We start from the raw sequence: 15773 nt of genomic DNA on the forward strand, positions 1-15773 counted from the left end.
CAGTTGATGACTTTGTCAAATAAATACCCATGTCCTATTTTAGGTGTAAAAGAGAGGGGGCTGCCCAAGGTGCCGAGAAGGAAGGGAAAATCTGTCATAGGAAGGCTCCAGTGACTGAAAGGGCACTGTTTTCTCATCAACATCAATTTATAATTTGCCTCTCTACGTCCTTCAGATTTAAGAAAAATTCTTATGTAATAATGGAAGATACAAAAAGACATACTCAATAGAGAAAAATGAAGAATTCTACTTTTGGAGTCAGATTCTTTGTCTTGTCTGAGAAACTGAGAAAATTATACTTCTCTGAACTTAAGTTTTCTCACCCATAAAATGGGAATAAAAATGATGCCCTTCTCATAGGGTTATTTTGAGAATTAAAATGACAGAATCTTTGGTCAGTATTTAGTATACCACTCAGCAGAATTCATTATACCTATTGTGTTCCTGCTACTTCTCTCTCTTTCTCTCTGTCCCTCAATTGGTATGTCACCACCACCAGCATCATCACCACCATCACCACCATCATCATCATCACCACCACCACCATCATCACCACCAACACCACCACTGCCCACACCACTACCACTATCATCATCATCGTCATTGGTATTATTACTCCTGACTGGCTGACCCCTGGAATGTGTGATATGCAGGTTTTTATAGAAAGGTAGAAAGAGTCATGGAAGGGGGAAGGGGGCTTATGTTTGATCCCAGGCACCACTACTTGCAGTGATATGTCCTTGAGACAAACACTTAAACTTTCTGAGTCTCCTTGAAATAGAGAAGAAAAAAAGTCATAAGAATAGCATGAATGATTATAATCACATGAATTAATGAAATAACATAGAGGAGAACCCTGGACTTTCAAGGGTATGAATCCTCTCCCTGCAGGAATGTAGCAGCCTCACCAATCTAGTATCTACAGATATCCATGAAAACACACTTGAAGCCAGAATAGACCCAGAAACCCCAGAGCTTTGCACTGATTCATGTTTATCAGATTGGCATCTATGGCCCTGGCCCCTATCCTATTTCCTGAATTCTCACCATGAGTATCAACTGGACCAAAAAAAGAGTTTGGGACTTAGTATCTAGTAATTTTCACAACTAATTGGTAATTTTAATATGCAGAGATTTCAAATGAAGACCTCCTCACCTTGTATTGACTTGTAGTTATTTATACCATTCATTCAGGGTGCGCCTGTGATCTCAGTGCACTGACTGACACCTCCCCTCATCTTCCTACCCATTTCCCTTTTTGGTTTCAGCTCCATCTGAGATCACTTTTGCCATTGATGTTGGGAATGGCCCCGTAGAGCTCATAGTTCACTCTCCTTCTCTTCTGAATGACAACCAATGGCATTACGTCCGGGCTGAGAGGAACCTCAAGGAGACTTCACTCCAGGTGGACAGCCTCCCAAGGATGACCAGGGAGACTTCGGAGGAAGGCCATTTCCGATTGCAGCTGAACAGCCAGTTGTTTGTAGGTAAGGGACATTTTGAGTCCCCTCTGTACTAACACCCTACAACACTTCTGTGTGGCCAGGCCCAGGGAAAATTACAATTTTGTTTCAGACCTGAGGGATGGTTAAAATATGTCGTAAAGCATTTATAACTATAGATTTCATTTTACAAATTCTTCCATTCTAGCTTCATTAGCCGTAGCACTAAGAGATTATGCCACCTCTTAGAAATTCTGAGGTGGTCTCAGACTCTTTGTCTCTTTTCTCCCTGTACATATTATCTTCAGATGTCCAAAGACCCTTATTATTTTTCATTCTTATAGCCAAAATCTACCTGTAGAAAAATAATATATCAGCTATTTACACCTTAGTAGGTGTTGCCTCTGAGTCAGTGAGCCACACATCACACCCTTCCTAGTGATACCTGATTCCTGATAATTATTGATAACTGTACAATAAAATACGTTACAGAATTTCAAAGGGATATGTCACCAGTCATATGGTGGGAGAAGGCACTACTGTTTTCCACAGGCTTCTTTGATGCTCCCTGAAATCATATCATTTGAGCAGCTTCCTTACATTTGCACAAAAAAGCAGGCCTGGTTCCCCGGGCTCACATCCCTTCATTAGGAAGTTCCTCCTGAGACTCAGAATCAGCCCTTTAGACAAGTTGTTCTGAACTGACTGCCGGTGCTTATAGTGGGGACCAGAAAGTTTCAAATATCACTTACTGAGTCCATTCATTCATTCCATAAATAGTCACGAAGCACTGAAAACAAGTCAGGGACCTTGTTGGATGATGGGAATTGAAAGATAAATTGTGCAATGACAATACTTTTCAAAGAGCTGTGTGTGCCTGTGTGTGTGTGTAAAAAGAGAGATGGAGAAACAGCAATAGAGAGGAAGAGAATTTAGCCACATAAGTCTAAGGTAGGAAAGGTCAGCCTCAGAGCTATAAATTAGAAAGGATTTTTTGCAAGTAGGTTGAGCAGGGCTTGTAAATCCTTAAGGTACAAATTATAGCTGTAAATATTAGGGCCATTGTAATATCATCAAAGCTAAGAAGCTGTTCTTATATAAAACTTGAAGTTCAGTTGTTTAGAACAGTGATATAAGTAAGGTCCAAAATTTTCCAGTCAACCCAGATTCAATTTTTTCTCCTTATTTATTTATTTAGCCAACTCTCACTACAGAGCTTTACTACTAGTAATGAAATGCCGTAAGTAATCAATGGGGGTTTCTTACAAATTTTCTTTAAATTGATTTTGTGCATCTTTTAACTCTGACAAAAGCAGTCCTAAAAGCATACCAGCTAAAAGAAAAAAAAAGTAACAGAATATGTTATATTTTGTCTTCTCAAGAGGAATCATATTTCTTTCTTCATCTGTCATGTTTTACCCATCTAGCAGAAACTATAAGTGATTAAAAGCATTTTTATGATTATAAGGCATTTACTTAATTAATAACCTTCATGAGTGATATGATTTACTCTTAAAATATTTTTGAAAATTTATATTGCTGTTTTAACTCTACTTAAACATCACATTTCATTTCTCTGAAGAAGTTTGCTAGTCATCAAGATTTAATGTCTTTTTTGGTGAAATCAATTCAAGTAGTTTGTAATTTTCATAAATTATATTCCATGCCAAAGTTTAATTTATCTTCAGGCAGGATTTATGAATCTTTCTGGCAGAAAGGTGTATATAAGATGGAATAATATTTTTTATCCTTTCATGCAAATTTCATTTCGTTATGAAATTATCATATGGCCTGAACATGTGATAAACTTTGTGCAAGTCAGAAGGGAAACGTCGCGGCTGTGTATTATGGCAGGTTTTTTTCTCCAGACATTTCAGTTAAATTGATCACAAGTGCAGGGAGTTGTAGGAGCATGTCGATGGGTCTGGAGGACATACACTGCTTGAGCTGGAGCCAAGGTCAGCTGTGGGGAGAGCACCTGCTTCTGTTATGTTTCCCTCCAGTAAGTTCCATCTCAGATGTTACTCTGCTTTATTGAATTTGTCTTAATGTACTTGAAGAAGAAAAAAACATGCTGTTGGAGGTCATTTTAGTCTGTTGGTTTGAATTCTGTTGTTTAGTGTTCAGCAATATGCCCATTTAGACATGTCAGGTGGCTAAAATTGCTGAAGTCCCAGTATTCCCATTTTGTACCATTCAATGGTCCAAAACCAAAACCAAAACCAAAAAAAAAAAAACAAAATGAAAAACAAAACCCTTTACTTAGCTTTAGCAGCCAAAATGAAGAATTATATTCTCTATCATTCAGAAATTCAGAGACACTGGATATTTATATTTGCTAGGCAGGAAAAGATCTGATGGGTGTGTACTTCTTCCCAGGGATAGATTGAAGGTAGCAGTATTTAAATATTCATTTGGATATGCCTATCTGGATACCTTTAGCCATTAAAGTTCTTTCCGTCAAAACAGCATCATTCAGCATTGTAATCACTAGTGTTGATGTGTGCTCATGAGTGCTTCCTGAGTACCAGAAACAGGTTGAATTTTATAGAACAGGATGTAACTCTGCACACTGCCCCTGTCATTGAAATGTGACAAGTTGAAGTGTTCATATATGAGTCAATGGATGCTGGATTCCCAGAATCAATATTTTTATTTTCAGACTTTTATCACCATGATAGGTAGGGACATTTGCAACCATGCCATCCTACTGTCACATGTCACACAATTTTTTTTTATCAGAGTAGGAGAAACTTCATAACACATAGAATATGAAATGTATGCTGCAAGCATGTAATTGTCTCATCATTGAAACTCTTGGAAGTATTACCCCTCTGGTTTTCTGTTCCTCACAAATGTGCCAGTCAGTGTGCAGATGAGGCAAGAAGAATCCAAGAACTAGCACCCACTGCTGAAAGTGAAATGGAGAGATGTGGGTGTGTAACCCATGTCAAGAGCAAACAGACCACAAGACATTGGTTAAAAAACACCTAGCCCCTGTGCACCCATTGTATTTATCTGCAAAATGTAAAAGAAGAGTCTGGTAACTGATCTCGCAGGATCCAAAGATCGACAACCTCCACGTTTACGTTAGGAGTGACAATCATTCTTATCCCCATTCTCCCCAAATCTGAATTGCATCTTTCCAAATTTGCTGCAATTATAGATATTTTATAAAGATATGGGTCTGCGAGTCTCATTTTTTTACTACTTTCTTCTTCTTAATTTTTTGGTCTTTCATGTGCTTGTGTTTTGTTTGTTGGTTTTCGTTGTTGTTTTTGGCTTAGCTGTTTACTTGTGTCAAAGTAAACTGAAGTTGCTCCCATTTTACAGCTCCTTGGGGAAAATACTACACTATGAAAGAGAACAATATGATTCTTGATAAATCATAAAGTTCGAAGAGATCCCTAAAGATGCTACTCCTGCTTCCATGCTGGTAGGGTAAAATTATTCCTATTTTCAGGTGAAGCATGCTAAACTTCTCCCAGTCAGTGGTGAAGCCAGTCAGGGAGAGTGCACACACAGTAGCTTTGTGTTCTGGAACTGCATAAACAGGTGCTCTGTGGCAAAATGCAGCCACACACGTGAGCTGCCAGAGAATCTATATGTGACTAGTCACTTACATTTATCCTTGTGACATAACTCAGGAGAATGGCTTTCCTCATGCAGGCCAGTAGAGTTTTCTATTTGAGAGGATATAATGTGTCTCAAAGCGCAGGAGGACGTATGTATCCTTTTCACATTAAAAAGTAACGGAAAAATTACCTTTCAGCATATTTATTACATAAGCCATAGTGCGTAGAAGATGTTACTTAACATTACATCAGTGGTGAAACCAAAAGTAAAGGAAGCATTGTCTTTTCAACATCATATAAATTAACCAAAAATGTTTATTTTTTCAAAGGTAAGTCATACATCAAGTATACTTGAATTATTTTTCTTAGTAAAAAAATTGAATATGCAATTTCTGATATTCCCCATTAATAGTTAAAAATAAGAAATTGTTGTGATGAGTTTAAGAAGTTGATAAGAGACCTCATAACGCCAGCAGGGCAAGTCCCAGAAATGCTGTGCTTTGTTGCTATGGGTCAAGTACCTAGAGGAGCACCCAGTGTCCACTCAATAAAAAAATTCTATGATAAAAAAAAAGAGCAGAAAACAAGATGAAACAGACAAACAAAAAACAGTGATGCAGAACTACCTGCTTTTACCCCATGCATTTTCCTTCCCCAAAACCACTGTTCCACCAAATCACATTCTTATAACTTGAAAGTGTTTTGAAAGAACATTGGTTCTATTTTTATATTTGGAAAAGTGAATGATTAAATCACCCCCTCCTGCAAAATTTTGTCTCTTCAAGATGTTCAGACTTGAAGGCATTTAACCCATTCCAATAGCCCATTTTTAGTGTTTTCTGCCCCCCAATACTCCAGAAACTTTTATGAAATGTTTATCTGCAGCCCTTTCTGCTTTAAATGAAGCTCATTTCATCATATGTTGGTCTTCATTGGATTGATAATGGGTAATTGAAGGAGAATGTAAAGTTTTCTTGTTTGGTTTGATTGATTGATTGCCATTGATAAAACATATTACAAGTCATACTGTCTTTTTTAAAGGAGGGTGCAGTATGGCATATGGCATCATTTTCTTCAGCAAACCCAGGGAAAGAAGCCCTGAGATTTAGACTACACAAAAACCAATGTTAGAGCAGTTGTTCTGATTCCTCTGGCACTGGCAGCCATCAAAATTTATAACTCGGTAAAAAAAAGAAAAAAATAGGGCAGTGTCATTTACGTGGAGCTGGGGTGATAATCATAAAAAAAAGAAAGTAAATCCAGACCATTATGGGAAAATAAAATCAGTGCTCCCTGGATGTTCAAGGACCTGATCTAAGGGACAGAAGGGAGGTGAGAAGTTGTTTATGTGTTTTTCCAAAGCCAAGATGCCATTGAGCATTAACAATCAGGGAAAATCTGGGTCAGATAAAAGCAGACCCAGCAATGCATGCGGATGCTGGGACTCTACCTGCAGCCTAGTGAGCCTGTTTCAATTTCTCCAAGGCTTTGTCGACATAACTGAGGATTCAGAGAGGGAGGTGAGAAAGCCCTTGAGCAGAGTGATGGAGGGGAAGAAAACGTAATCGCAATCCTCTGCAAAGTGTTACTGGCAGATTTACACTCAGTTCGCATGTTGTTACCGAGTTTCTTCTGATCCAAGAAGGAAGGGATTTGGCTTCAAACTCACTTGTGTAGGGGAAGGCAATTTTGTAGAAGAGGTGAGAAGTGCCACATTTAGATCCAGCTTCCTCCATCATCCATGCACCAGGTTAAATGGTGAGGGTTGTCTCAGGATCTACTTATGGTGTAGAGAGAGGCTTAGGAACCCATGGTAGATATGGGAATGTGCTGCTCAGGTCCCTCTTCAAGAAGGACTTGTTGCCCTGCCAGGGGAAGGCTGTTGGCAGTTAGTCTTCATGTGTCTACCCTTCAGGGACTGCCTCAGCTGCAGAGAAACACCTGGAAAAAGTCACATCCTTTGCTAGGGTGTCCACAATGACCATTTGAATCAAAGGTATAAAGGTTTGGCCATTTTGGCCCAAGGAGGTATAGCTCTCATGGGTTTTTTCTACTCCCACTCCACCCCTCTACCTGTGATCATACCCATCACACCAGATTATAATGATCTGGTTATTGTCTCTCTCCCCTCTAGTGGTTTCCTTGTGGACATACATAGTGCCTAGTTTATCTTTTCATCCTTATGCCTGCTGCAGGTTTTCTGATACATTTTGAATTCAGTAAATGTATCATCAATTCCTGAAAGTGATTGAATGCAAAGTTCCAAATGCTGGCCCTTTTAAAACTGACTTTATTTTAAGTCATTTACCTTTTCTGAGCCTCAGTTATTCCATCTGCCCACTGGGCTTAATAATCAATACTTCATAAGTCAGTGGAAAAGATTAAATGAACATTTTTTTTTCCTTCTACTTGGAATTCTCTGTCAAGGGTTATTAAATAGGAGTTGCAAGCAAAATATCATTTTAAATGGGAAATTATTTGTGCCCCCTCCCCGGGGGGATAAGGAGACACTGCTTTGACTGAAAATTTATGAGATTTGACATTTAAAGGACACATTCAATTAGTGCTATAGCTCCCAGGGGAGGAATCCTGCCATACACTGGATTTTATCCCCTCTTTGCACAAATTAGCAAAATTGTCCCCACATGGTAGTGTATCTGATGTGTGAATGCCTCAAAAGCTGAGGTAAGGCCTTTATAAAAGGGAACTTTACAACTGCCGTTGTCTTAGCAACTAGCTTTCAAAGGGAAAGGGATTTTCAAAACCCCATTTCCAAATTGTTATGTGGTACGTACAAGCTTGCTCCGAGGTATTGCCACTGGATTCTCTTTGAGGTTGCTCTTGTTTTCCCTGTGCTCTGGTGGGTGAAGAGGGGCTTATTTATGGAAAATCCTGTCAGATCAGAGAAGGTGCCCAGGCCAGTCCCTCCATTTGATGATTCAATGATACTCTAAGTTTTATGAAATAAACTGAAAGCAGTCTACAGCCAACACCTATTTGTGGAAACACCTAAGTAATCATGACCTTCAGCGACTGCCTTTCTCTTTTCTCATGCTGCCAGTAAGGCAGCAGCAAAAAGCCAAACCAGTTTTTGTTTTTGTTTTTTTTTAATTGGAATAATTTTCAGTTTTTGTTTTAATTGAAGTAATTTTTTAAGCAAAGTTTATTTTTTGTTCTTTCAAGTATCGCCTTATCCTCTCTTCTTTCCCTATCCAAATAACCCTAAGGACCAATAAGTTCTTCATAACAGATTATGCACCATTTTGCCAGATTGGGGAGAAAACACTGAAAGGTCTCTGATCCTGTCCCTCCATTTGCCACTGTGTCTTTCTTCTCTTCTCTCACTATTTTTTTGGACACAATTCATTTAACAAATATTTCCTGAATGTATTTTGTGTTATCAGCCCTAGGATAGGTAACAAGAGCATGACGATGAGTAAGATCCATTCGCTATTTAAGAAGTACAGGCTTTGAATGGGGAGGAGAGGTTTTAAGCCAGGTCCCTTAGGATATGGTATGGGGGTGCGTATCCAAAGGGTGTGAGCAGGGCTAAAGGGGTGTGGCTCTCAAGTTTAACCTGGAGGCTGTTTCTGGACTCTTCCACATGAAAGTGTTGTTCAACAGGCCATCTTTGGAGTTATCTGCTTTACTGGAAAGAAATTATTTGCATCTGTACTGGGTAAATGTCATCCATGTTTTTTGTTTATTTCAAGTTTCAGGGTTTTTTTTGGTTTCTGTTTTTTTTTTTTTCCTGACAAGAGAGAGTTGCTTCTCCCATTTGATGGTGTGTCCCTAGTCACACTGCAGCCATCACTTCCCCAAAAGAAGTTTGGAGTAACAAAGAGCTCCAAAGTGATTGCTGCAGAAATGCATCAAAGTGTGGTGAGAATGTTAAAAGATTGGACAGTGAGAACTGGTTGCCCCTGACCTGCCAATGCTACATCCTGTTTAGTGAATTGCAGCCTTTTTAAAAAAAATATATTTTAGGGTGTGCTGGTATCACCCATAAAATCACTCTGGGCCAGGGGGAATATTAGGGAAAATTCCTAAAGCTTATAATTATAGAACTTTTACTTTATCTCCTTTGAATGAGTCTGCGCTTTAGCTTCTGGGACACTATCTGTTCTCAGTAGGGCCATGCTGGAGAAAACTAGCCCGTGATTGTCAGGGGCCCAAGTATATGGGAAATCTAGACATTGATGCTAATAGAACAATAACTTGGCCAGGCAGCAGCTGTGAAGAATGTAGGTGCTCCAGCTGATTCTAGTAATGACCTGGGCTCATATGGTATTTCTCATCCAGTTGCTCCTGAAAGAAGGGCAATAATCTCTCCTCTTTCACAGGAGCCTTTGTAACTTTTCTTTAAAACTGTTTTGATACTGATTTTTCATCTTCAAAAACTTTGGTAGAAGGGAGCACCATGAGGCATGAGTTGGCACTCATCTTTGCAAGATGGGAGATGATCCTTGTGTCAAAATGACTCTCTTGGTTATTCTAAACCCATAATTAGGATTATGGGAACTTTTCTGCCCCATCATCTTGATATTCTTTTAGGGGTACCTCCAAACGATATGCAAAGCAACAATCAACCACCTTGAACTACAGTGGGCTCTATTCCCTATGGCTCCACATTAGCAACAAAAACAGACCCACAATTCAAGTCCTTGCTTGTTTCTTTCCCCTCCTCCTGAATTGTAAATAATTACCAAATGTGGATTTCCACGGAATGCATATTTAGCACTCTGGGCAAAATGTTGTGCCCTGCCACCATTCTTTAAAAAGAAAGAAAATGTTTGTTTTGGGCCAGTAGTTTTGAAAACAAAACAACAAAAAAAGCAAGCCTCTTTGCAGAAAACCCAAGTATCAAGACAATTACCTCCTATACACCCTGACCCACACACCAGACACAAACATGCTGATGCTGTCAAAGGTATTCCTTAATATCCAAATACCACATGGATTAATAAATGGCTTTTAGAGATATACACAATTCTATAGCAAGGAGTTTCATTTGAAACTTGATATAACAAGTTATTTCTAAAATGACTTTTAGAAAAAGGAGACCGACAGCATTATACACAATATACATAATAAATGAAAAGATTTATTTAAAATTGTACAATCAATATACAAATACACGTTCAATGAAAATTAGTCATGAATACCTCCAAGTACCCTAAACCCTTCTTTTTTTTTTAAAGATTTATTTATTTGAGAGAGCGAGAATGAGAGAGAGAGAGTACATGAGAGAGGGGAGGGTCAGAGGGAGAAGCAGGCTCCTCACCGAGCAGGGAGCCCAATGCGGGATTCGATCCCAGGACTCCAGGATCATGACCTGAGCTGAACGCAGTCGCTTAACCAACTGAGCCACCCAGGCGCCCTCCAAGTACCCTTATTAGAGACAACCAATATTAGCGCCATATGAGATTTTCTAGGCATTGTTCAAGTTCTTACATACATTTAGGTACCCTTAGGAAATACTGTACAATATTATTATTTGTAGATATATTTACATAAACGATATATTCATATGTATTATGCCACAGCTTTTTCACTTTTTATTTGTTTTTGTTTGCCTTTTTTTTTTTTTACCTCAAATACATCATGGAAACCATAGCATGTCAATACAAATAGCGTATTAAAACTGCTATATAGTGTTTTACCTAATATTTTAAGCTTTTGCCTATTTTGTTGCTATGTTTGTTTTATGTCTTTAATGCACCTGGAATTTGTTTAAGGTTCTGAGGTAGGATTGTGATTTTATTTGTTTTTCAAAATCATAGTTTCCCATCTCCATTTATTTCATGGTTCTTCTTTTTCCTAGTTACTTAGAGCTCCAATGTATATCATAATGTAAAAAAAAAAAAATCTCTATATATAAAGAGTCTATTTCTGGATTTCTTAGAAATGTCTGGATCCTTGGAGCACTTGGCTGGCTCAGTTGGTAGAGCATGCAACTCTTGATCTTAGGGTCATGAGTTCCAACCCCACACTGGGTGTAGAGCTTACTAAAAAGCAAAAACAGAAACAAAAACAAAACCCAGGAATTTCTGGTTTCTGTTTTATTTAAATAATTTTGTTTTTCCCAAGTACTGCACCAGCATCACACTTACAAGGTATATTTTGATACTGAATAGGACAAGTTTTGCCCCTGTGCACATCTCACTTTTTTTTTTTTAACACTGTATTAACTATTCTCAATCATTTTCCCTTCTTATGGAATTAGCTTTTCATGTTCTATGAAAATAATTTTGGGGGGCTATTGATTGGATTTTATCATGTTAAAGAAATTAGCTATACATTACTGGATCATACAGAAACATATTTTACTTCTTCAGGTATTCTTTAGGAGGGAAGGTAAAATTGTATCGTTTCCTTCATATATGCACATCTTGTTAACTTCTAGGTGTTTTGCTGCTTTTGTTATTAAATAGGATTTTTTCCTAGCTATTCCATTTTCCAGTTGGTTATTGTTGTTATATAGGACCATGATTGATTTTGTATGCTAATACTTATATCTATCCACATCCTTATACCTTTATTTTATTTAATTAATAAATTTATTTTTTAAAAGATGTTATTTATTTCAGAGAGAGAGAGAGTATGAACAGGGAAAGAGGCAGAGGGAGAGGGAGAAACAGACTCCCCACTGAGCAAGGAGCCAGATGCAGGGCTCAATCCCAGAACCCTGGGATCGTGACATGAGTCAAAGGCAGACACTTAACCGACTGAGCCACCCAGGTGCCCCATATCCTTTTATTTGAATTGTGATAATTTGTCATTATTGTTTTGGGAGGATTTTCTAGGTAGACAATTACACTATTTGTGTACATAATGAAGTATTTGTAATGACTATGTATGAGCAAAATTAATTATTTTTGAGTGTACTCAATGCCCTCAGCTCCATTTTGGGAAATTTCTTTATAAAGGTAGAATAAGGCCAATGATAATAATATTTTCATGCTCCTTGATACATAATGCTGAATTATTCTTGAAAAGTTTTTCACAGCATTCATTTCCACCAAATAGGAAATACTTTCAATCTGCTGTTAAGTGATCCTAAATTAACAATCTCTTTCTCAATTTTTTGAGGAGGATTAGTGTTTTATTTGAGGTTCTGCAATTTATTTATTTATTTTTAAGATTTTATGTATTTATTTGAGAGACAGTGAGTGAGAGAGAACAAGCTGGAGGAGGGGCAGAGGAAGAGGGAAAAGCAGACTCCCCACTGAGCAGGGAGTCTGATGCAGGGCTGGATCCCAGGACCCTGGGATCATGACCTGAGCAGAAGGCAGAAGCTTAACCCACTGAGACACCCAGGCACCCCAAGGTTCCACAGTTTATAGTGAGGATTAAATCAGAAAGTGGCTCTGAAACACAGTGCTCGGAAAGACTTTTTAAGAAGTAAGTTCTTAGTTCAAATTGACTGTTGCATCATTATTTTACTTTTTAAACATCTAATTAGTGTCACCTGTATTATTAAATGATGTGTGTTTATTGGATTATGAGCAAGAAATCACTATATCTGGCCAAATTCAACCAGATGCATGCCTTGTTCTTAAGAAAATCATGTTTTAGAATTAAAGTTTCCACTAGGATTTCCTTCTGGTACCAAGACTCTGTCAGTTGGAGGGGTGGGATAAAAGCAGAAGATAACTGATGGTTAGTGTATTTATATTTATTCATCATGTATATGCTAAATCTGCTGCGACTTTAGAATTTGGAATCTCGGTGGTAACGCACCTGTAGTTCAGTTGGCTATTGTAATTCATATAAAAAACAGCTGCTCCAACTTCAAGGTCAAAAAACCAAGCACGAAAGGAAGAAAGATAGAAAAAAGGAAAGTTATTATTTTTGCGAGTCTGGAGTCCAAACTGGCACATTCAGTGTTTTATCAGGAGTTCTCAACAAAGGAATTTTGCTTGAGCATGTGAAGGAAAGAAGCAAGCACCCAGGAGAGAAATAGAGACTTTTGCAGTTGGTGCCAAGAACCACAAAAACATTGATATTCCTCTGAAAGTGATGAGCATTTGTGAACCTGAGACATGGAGGTTTTCTAAGACAGTCTTAGAATGATGATAGTGACGTTTTTATGAGTTGATTCATACTCAGTCAAAGGAAACATCATCATAATGAACATGCTAGATACCAAGGGCCAACTGTAGTGTCTCATGTAGAATTGCTTCTAGCTAGGCCAGCCAACTAACGGTGATAGTTATCGAAGAGTGAGGTCAAACTCAAGAGAATAAATGCATGCATGTATATTACTTGCTGAAAGAAACCATGTTAGAGATAAGGGTAAGAAGGTAGAAGGATCACTTAGTTACAGTACTGACTCATTGTCTAATCAAATCATTCATTTTAGGGTTTTAGAGTTTTCAAGGTATGCAGGCTTTGCAGGTCAAGAGATCACAGTTAACACCTGACTCTGCCATATAAAATCTGTTTGATTCTTGACTCTGGCCAAAGCAATCTCTCTGGCACTATGTTTCCTCAACTAGGTCATGCAAATAATATGAAGAATACATTCTTTTCCTTTTGGGTATTCAGTGAGTTAATGATAAAGTTTCTAGCATACAAGTATGTTTGAAATGTATTTTTTTAAGAAAAATTAGAAGCATTGTTTTGATTCTCTGTCAGCTTTCAGATTAAATGAAAAGCTCAAAAACATGACTATTAGCTGCTTTAAGGATGATGCTAGAGTTTTGTTGTTGTTCTTCTTCCTCCAATGTTTTAGTGAATTCTAGACAAGATGCATACAAGTGAAGAATAAAGTATCTTAGAGTAGCAGTTGAAAAACCAAATACCTACAAGGGCCAGAAAGGCAATATGAATGAATGAAGTGGTTCTGGTGGAGAATGTGGCCAAGTGGGGATTGGATTCCCCATCTTAAAATAACTGACTCTACCTTAAAAGAGCTGCAGCTGAGCTTTGCTATGCAGGAAAGCAGGTTTGTGGTTAACAGATTTGATTATTTCAAAGATTTATTAGAATTTTAAAATATTTCTCATTTAAAATAAAATTGGTAACTAATTTAAAATAAATACTGGGAGGCAGAAGATATGTTGGGATGGGATGTGTATATATGAGTGCAGGTGTATGTGTTTGTAATCACAGGGATAGAGTACTGTGAGCTGTAAAATTCGCAGGGAAGATAACATACCACATAAATGCAAAGTGCATGAAGAGATCCAAGTCTGGTCAAGACAGACTAGAAGGGACTGGGGAGCCACTAGTAGTTCAGAAGTCCTGGTGCACTGAAGTCAGAGAAGGGAATGTGGGAGGAGGAAGCTGAAGAGGTAAGTGGTGGCCAGATCTTTCATACTGTATCATCTGTGCGATGGAATTTGAACTTGATCATGAGGAAAATCAGTAGTCTCTGAAGAGCAGTAAATAGGAATGGCAGAATCAAATTTTCAAATTTGGTTGATCTTTCTGATTGCAAAGTGATAAATGGATGAGAAAAGTCAGGACTGAGTGTAGACAGATCAATTAGAAGGTTGTTGGGAATCAAGTTGAGGTGAGGAAGATTGTACTAGGACCATGGATCTAGGTGTATAAAGAAACAGATGACACTGTATGTTAACTACACTGGAAAAAAAAGGAAGAGGAAGAGGAAGGAGAAGAAGAAGAAGAAGCAGATGGAATCAGAGATATCTGGAAGAGCAAATCCAAAGGCGCTTTTCTGGGGAGAAAGTACTGTTGAGCGAGAAGGGGGAAGGAACACTGTGGCTGCATCTCTGTAGAGTATTCAAGGTTCATAGAAGATTCACACCTGCAACGAAACTCTACAGAAAGCAGGTAACATCAGGAAATGGAGAGCACCAACAACCTGACTGGGTGTGAGTGTGTAGGCGAGGAACATCTCTCTGGAAATATTCTATTCTTAGTCTACCTATTACTTCTCCATAAAGAAATAAAGGAGCATGACCTCTAGATTTTATCCTTTGTAAAGAATGTAAAGCAGTCAAGTGAAAACTGAAATTTAGTTCATTGTGGAATTTAGTTCATAGTTCTTTGTGTCACGTGTTTTGTCAGCATCTCAGAGTGAAGTAATCCTCTTGTTTTGGATCATTCTCTCCATACTCTGTATGTCTCAAAACTCAGAGTGCATTTCTGCCAGAGAAACGACCCCAGCCACTTTCATCTCCATTTATAAACTTGTTGACAAAGTCACACATGAGAAAATGTGCAATAGATCTTGCATTCTCAACCTCTGCTAGAAGAAAAACGCCACTAACAAGAAATATGAAGAGTTATTCAAATCTACCGCAGGGAGTGACTGCAAAATAAGGCGGGGGGGGATGGAATGACAAAATATTTGATTACATAAATCCTCCCTTCTTTATTCTGCACAATCTCTGGGAAAGAAATAATGACCCTTCCTTTATGATCTGCTTGTATTTATAATTGATTTATCTTGTGGTTAAAAGGAGATTTACTCACTAAAATTGAGATAGACAGGAGAATGCAATTTGGGTTTGACCTCCTGGCCTTTTTGAATATCACTTATCAGACCTGATAATACAGTAGAGTTTCAGCATTATTTCAGATTAAAAGATGTTTTGGAGTGTTATGTCTGTCTGTGGATGCAGCCAGTGACTGCCATCCCATATTTATGTGTCTGTAGACCTTGTGTGATTCAGGGAAGTCGCAATACTCCCTCAACCCCATTCTATACTCCCATCAAACCCATTTCCATTATTTCCTTGTCCACGCTGCCAGGCTGACTGATGCCAGGAATGTTTAGGTTACC

General features: G+C 38.2%; 1 protein-coding gene across 1 annotated transcript in view; it reads left to right on the forward strand.

The window, feature by feature from the left end:
* CNTNAP5 (contactin associated protein family member 5) overlaps nucleotides 1-15773 on the forward strand; it is an 872890-nt gene that overhangs the window by 747579 nt on the left and 109538 nt on the right. Inside the window, exon 17 of the mRNA XM_073885276.1 lies at nucleotides 1269-1487. Coding sequence (XP_073741377.1) covers nucleotides 1269-1487 — 219 coding nt within the window. The remainder of the gene's footprint in view (nucleotides 1-1268; nucleotides 1488-15773) is intronic.

This window comes from Callorhinus ursinus, unplaced genomic scaffold, assembly GCF_003265705.2.
Source record: "Callorhinus ursinus isolate GAN/ISIS: 27379988/994484 unplaced genomic scaffold, GSC_fseal_2.0 scaffold2, whole genome shotgun sequence".
NCBI lineage: Eukaryota > Metazoa > Chordata > Mammalia > Carnivora > Otariidae > Callorhinus > Callorhinus ursinus.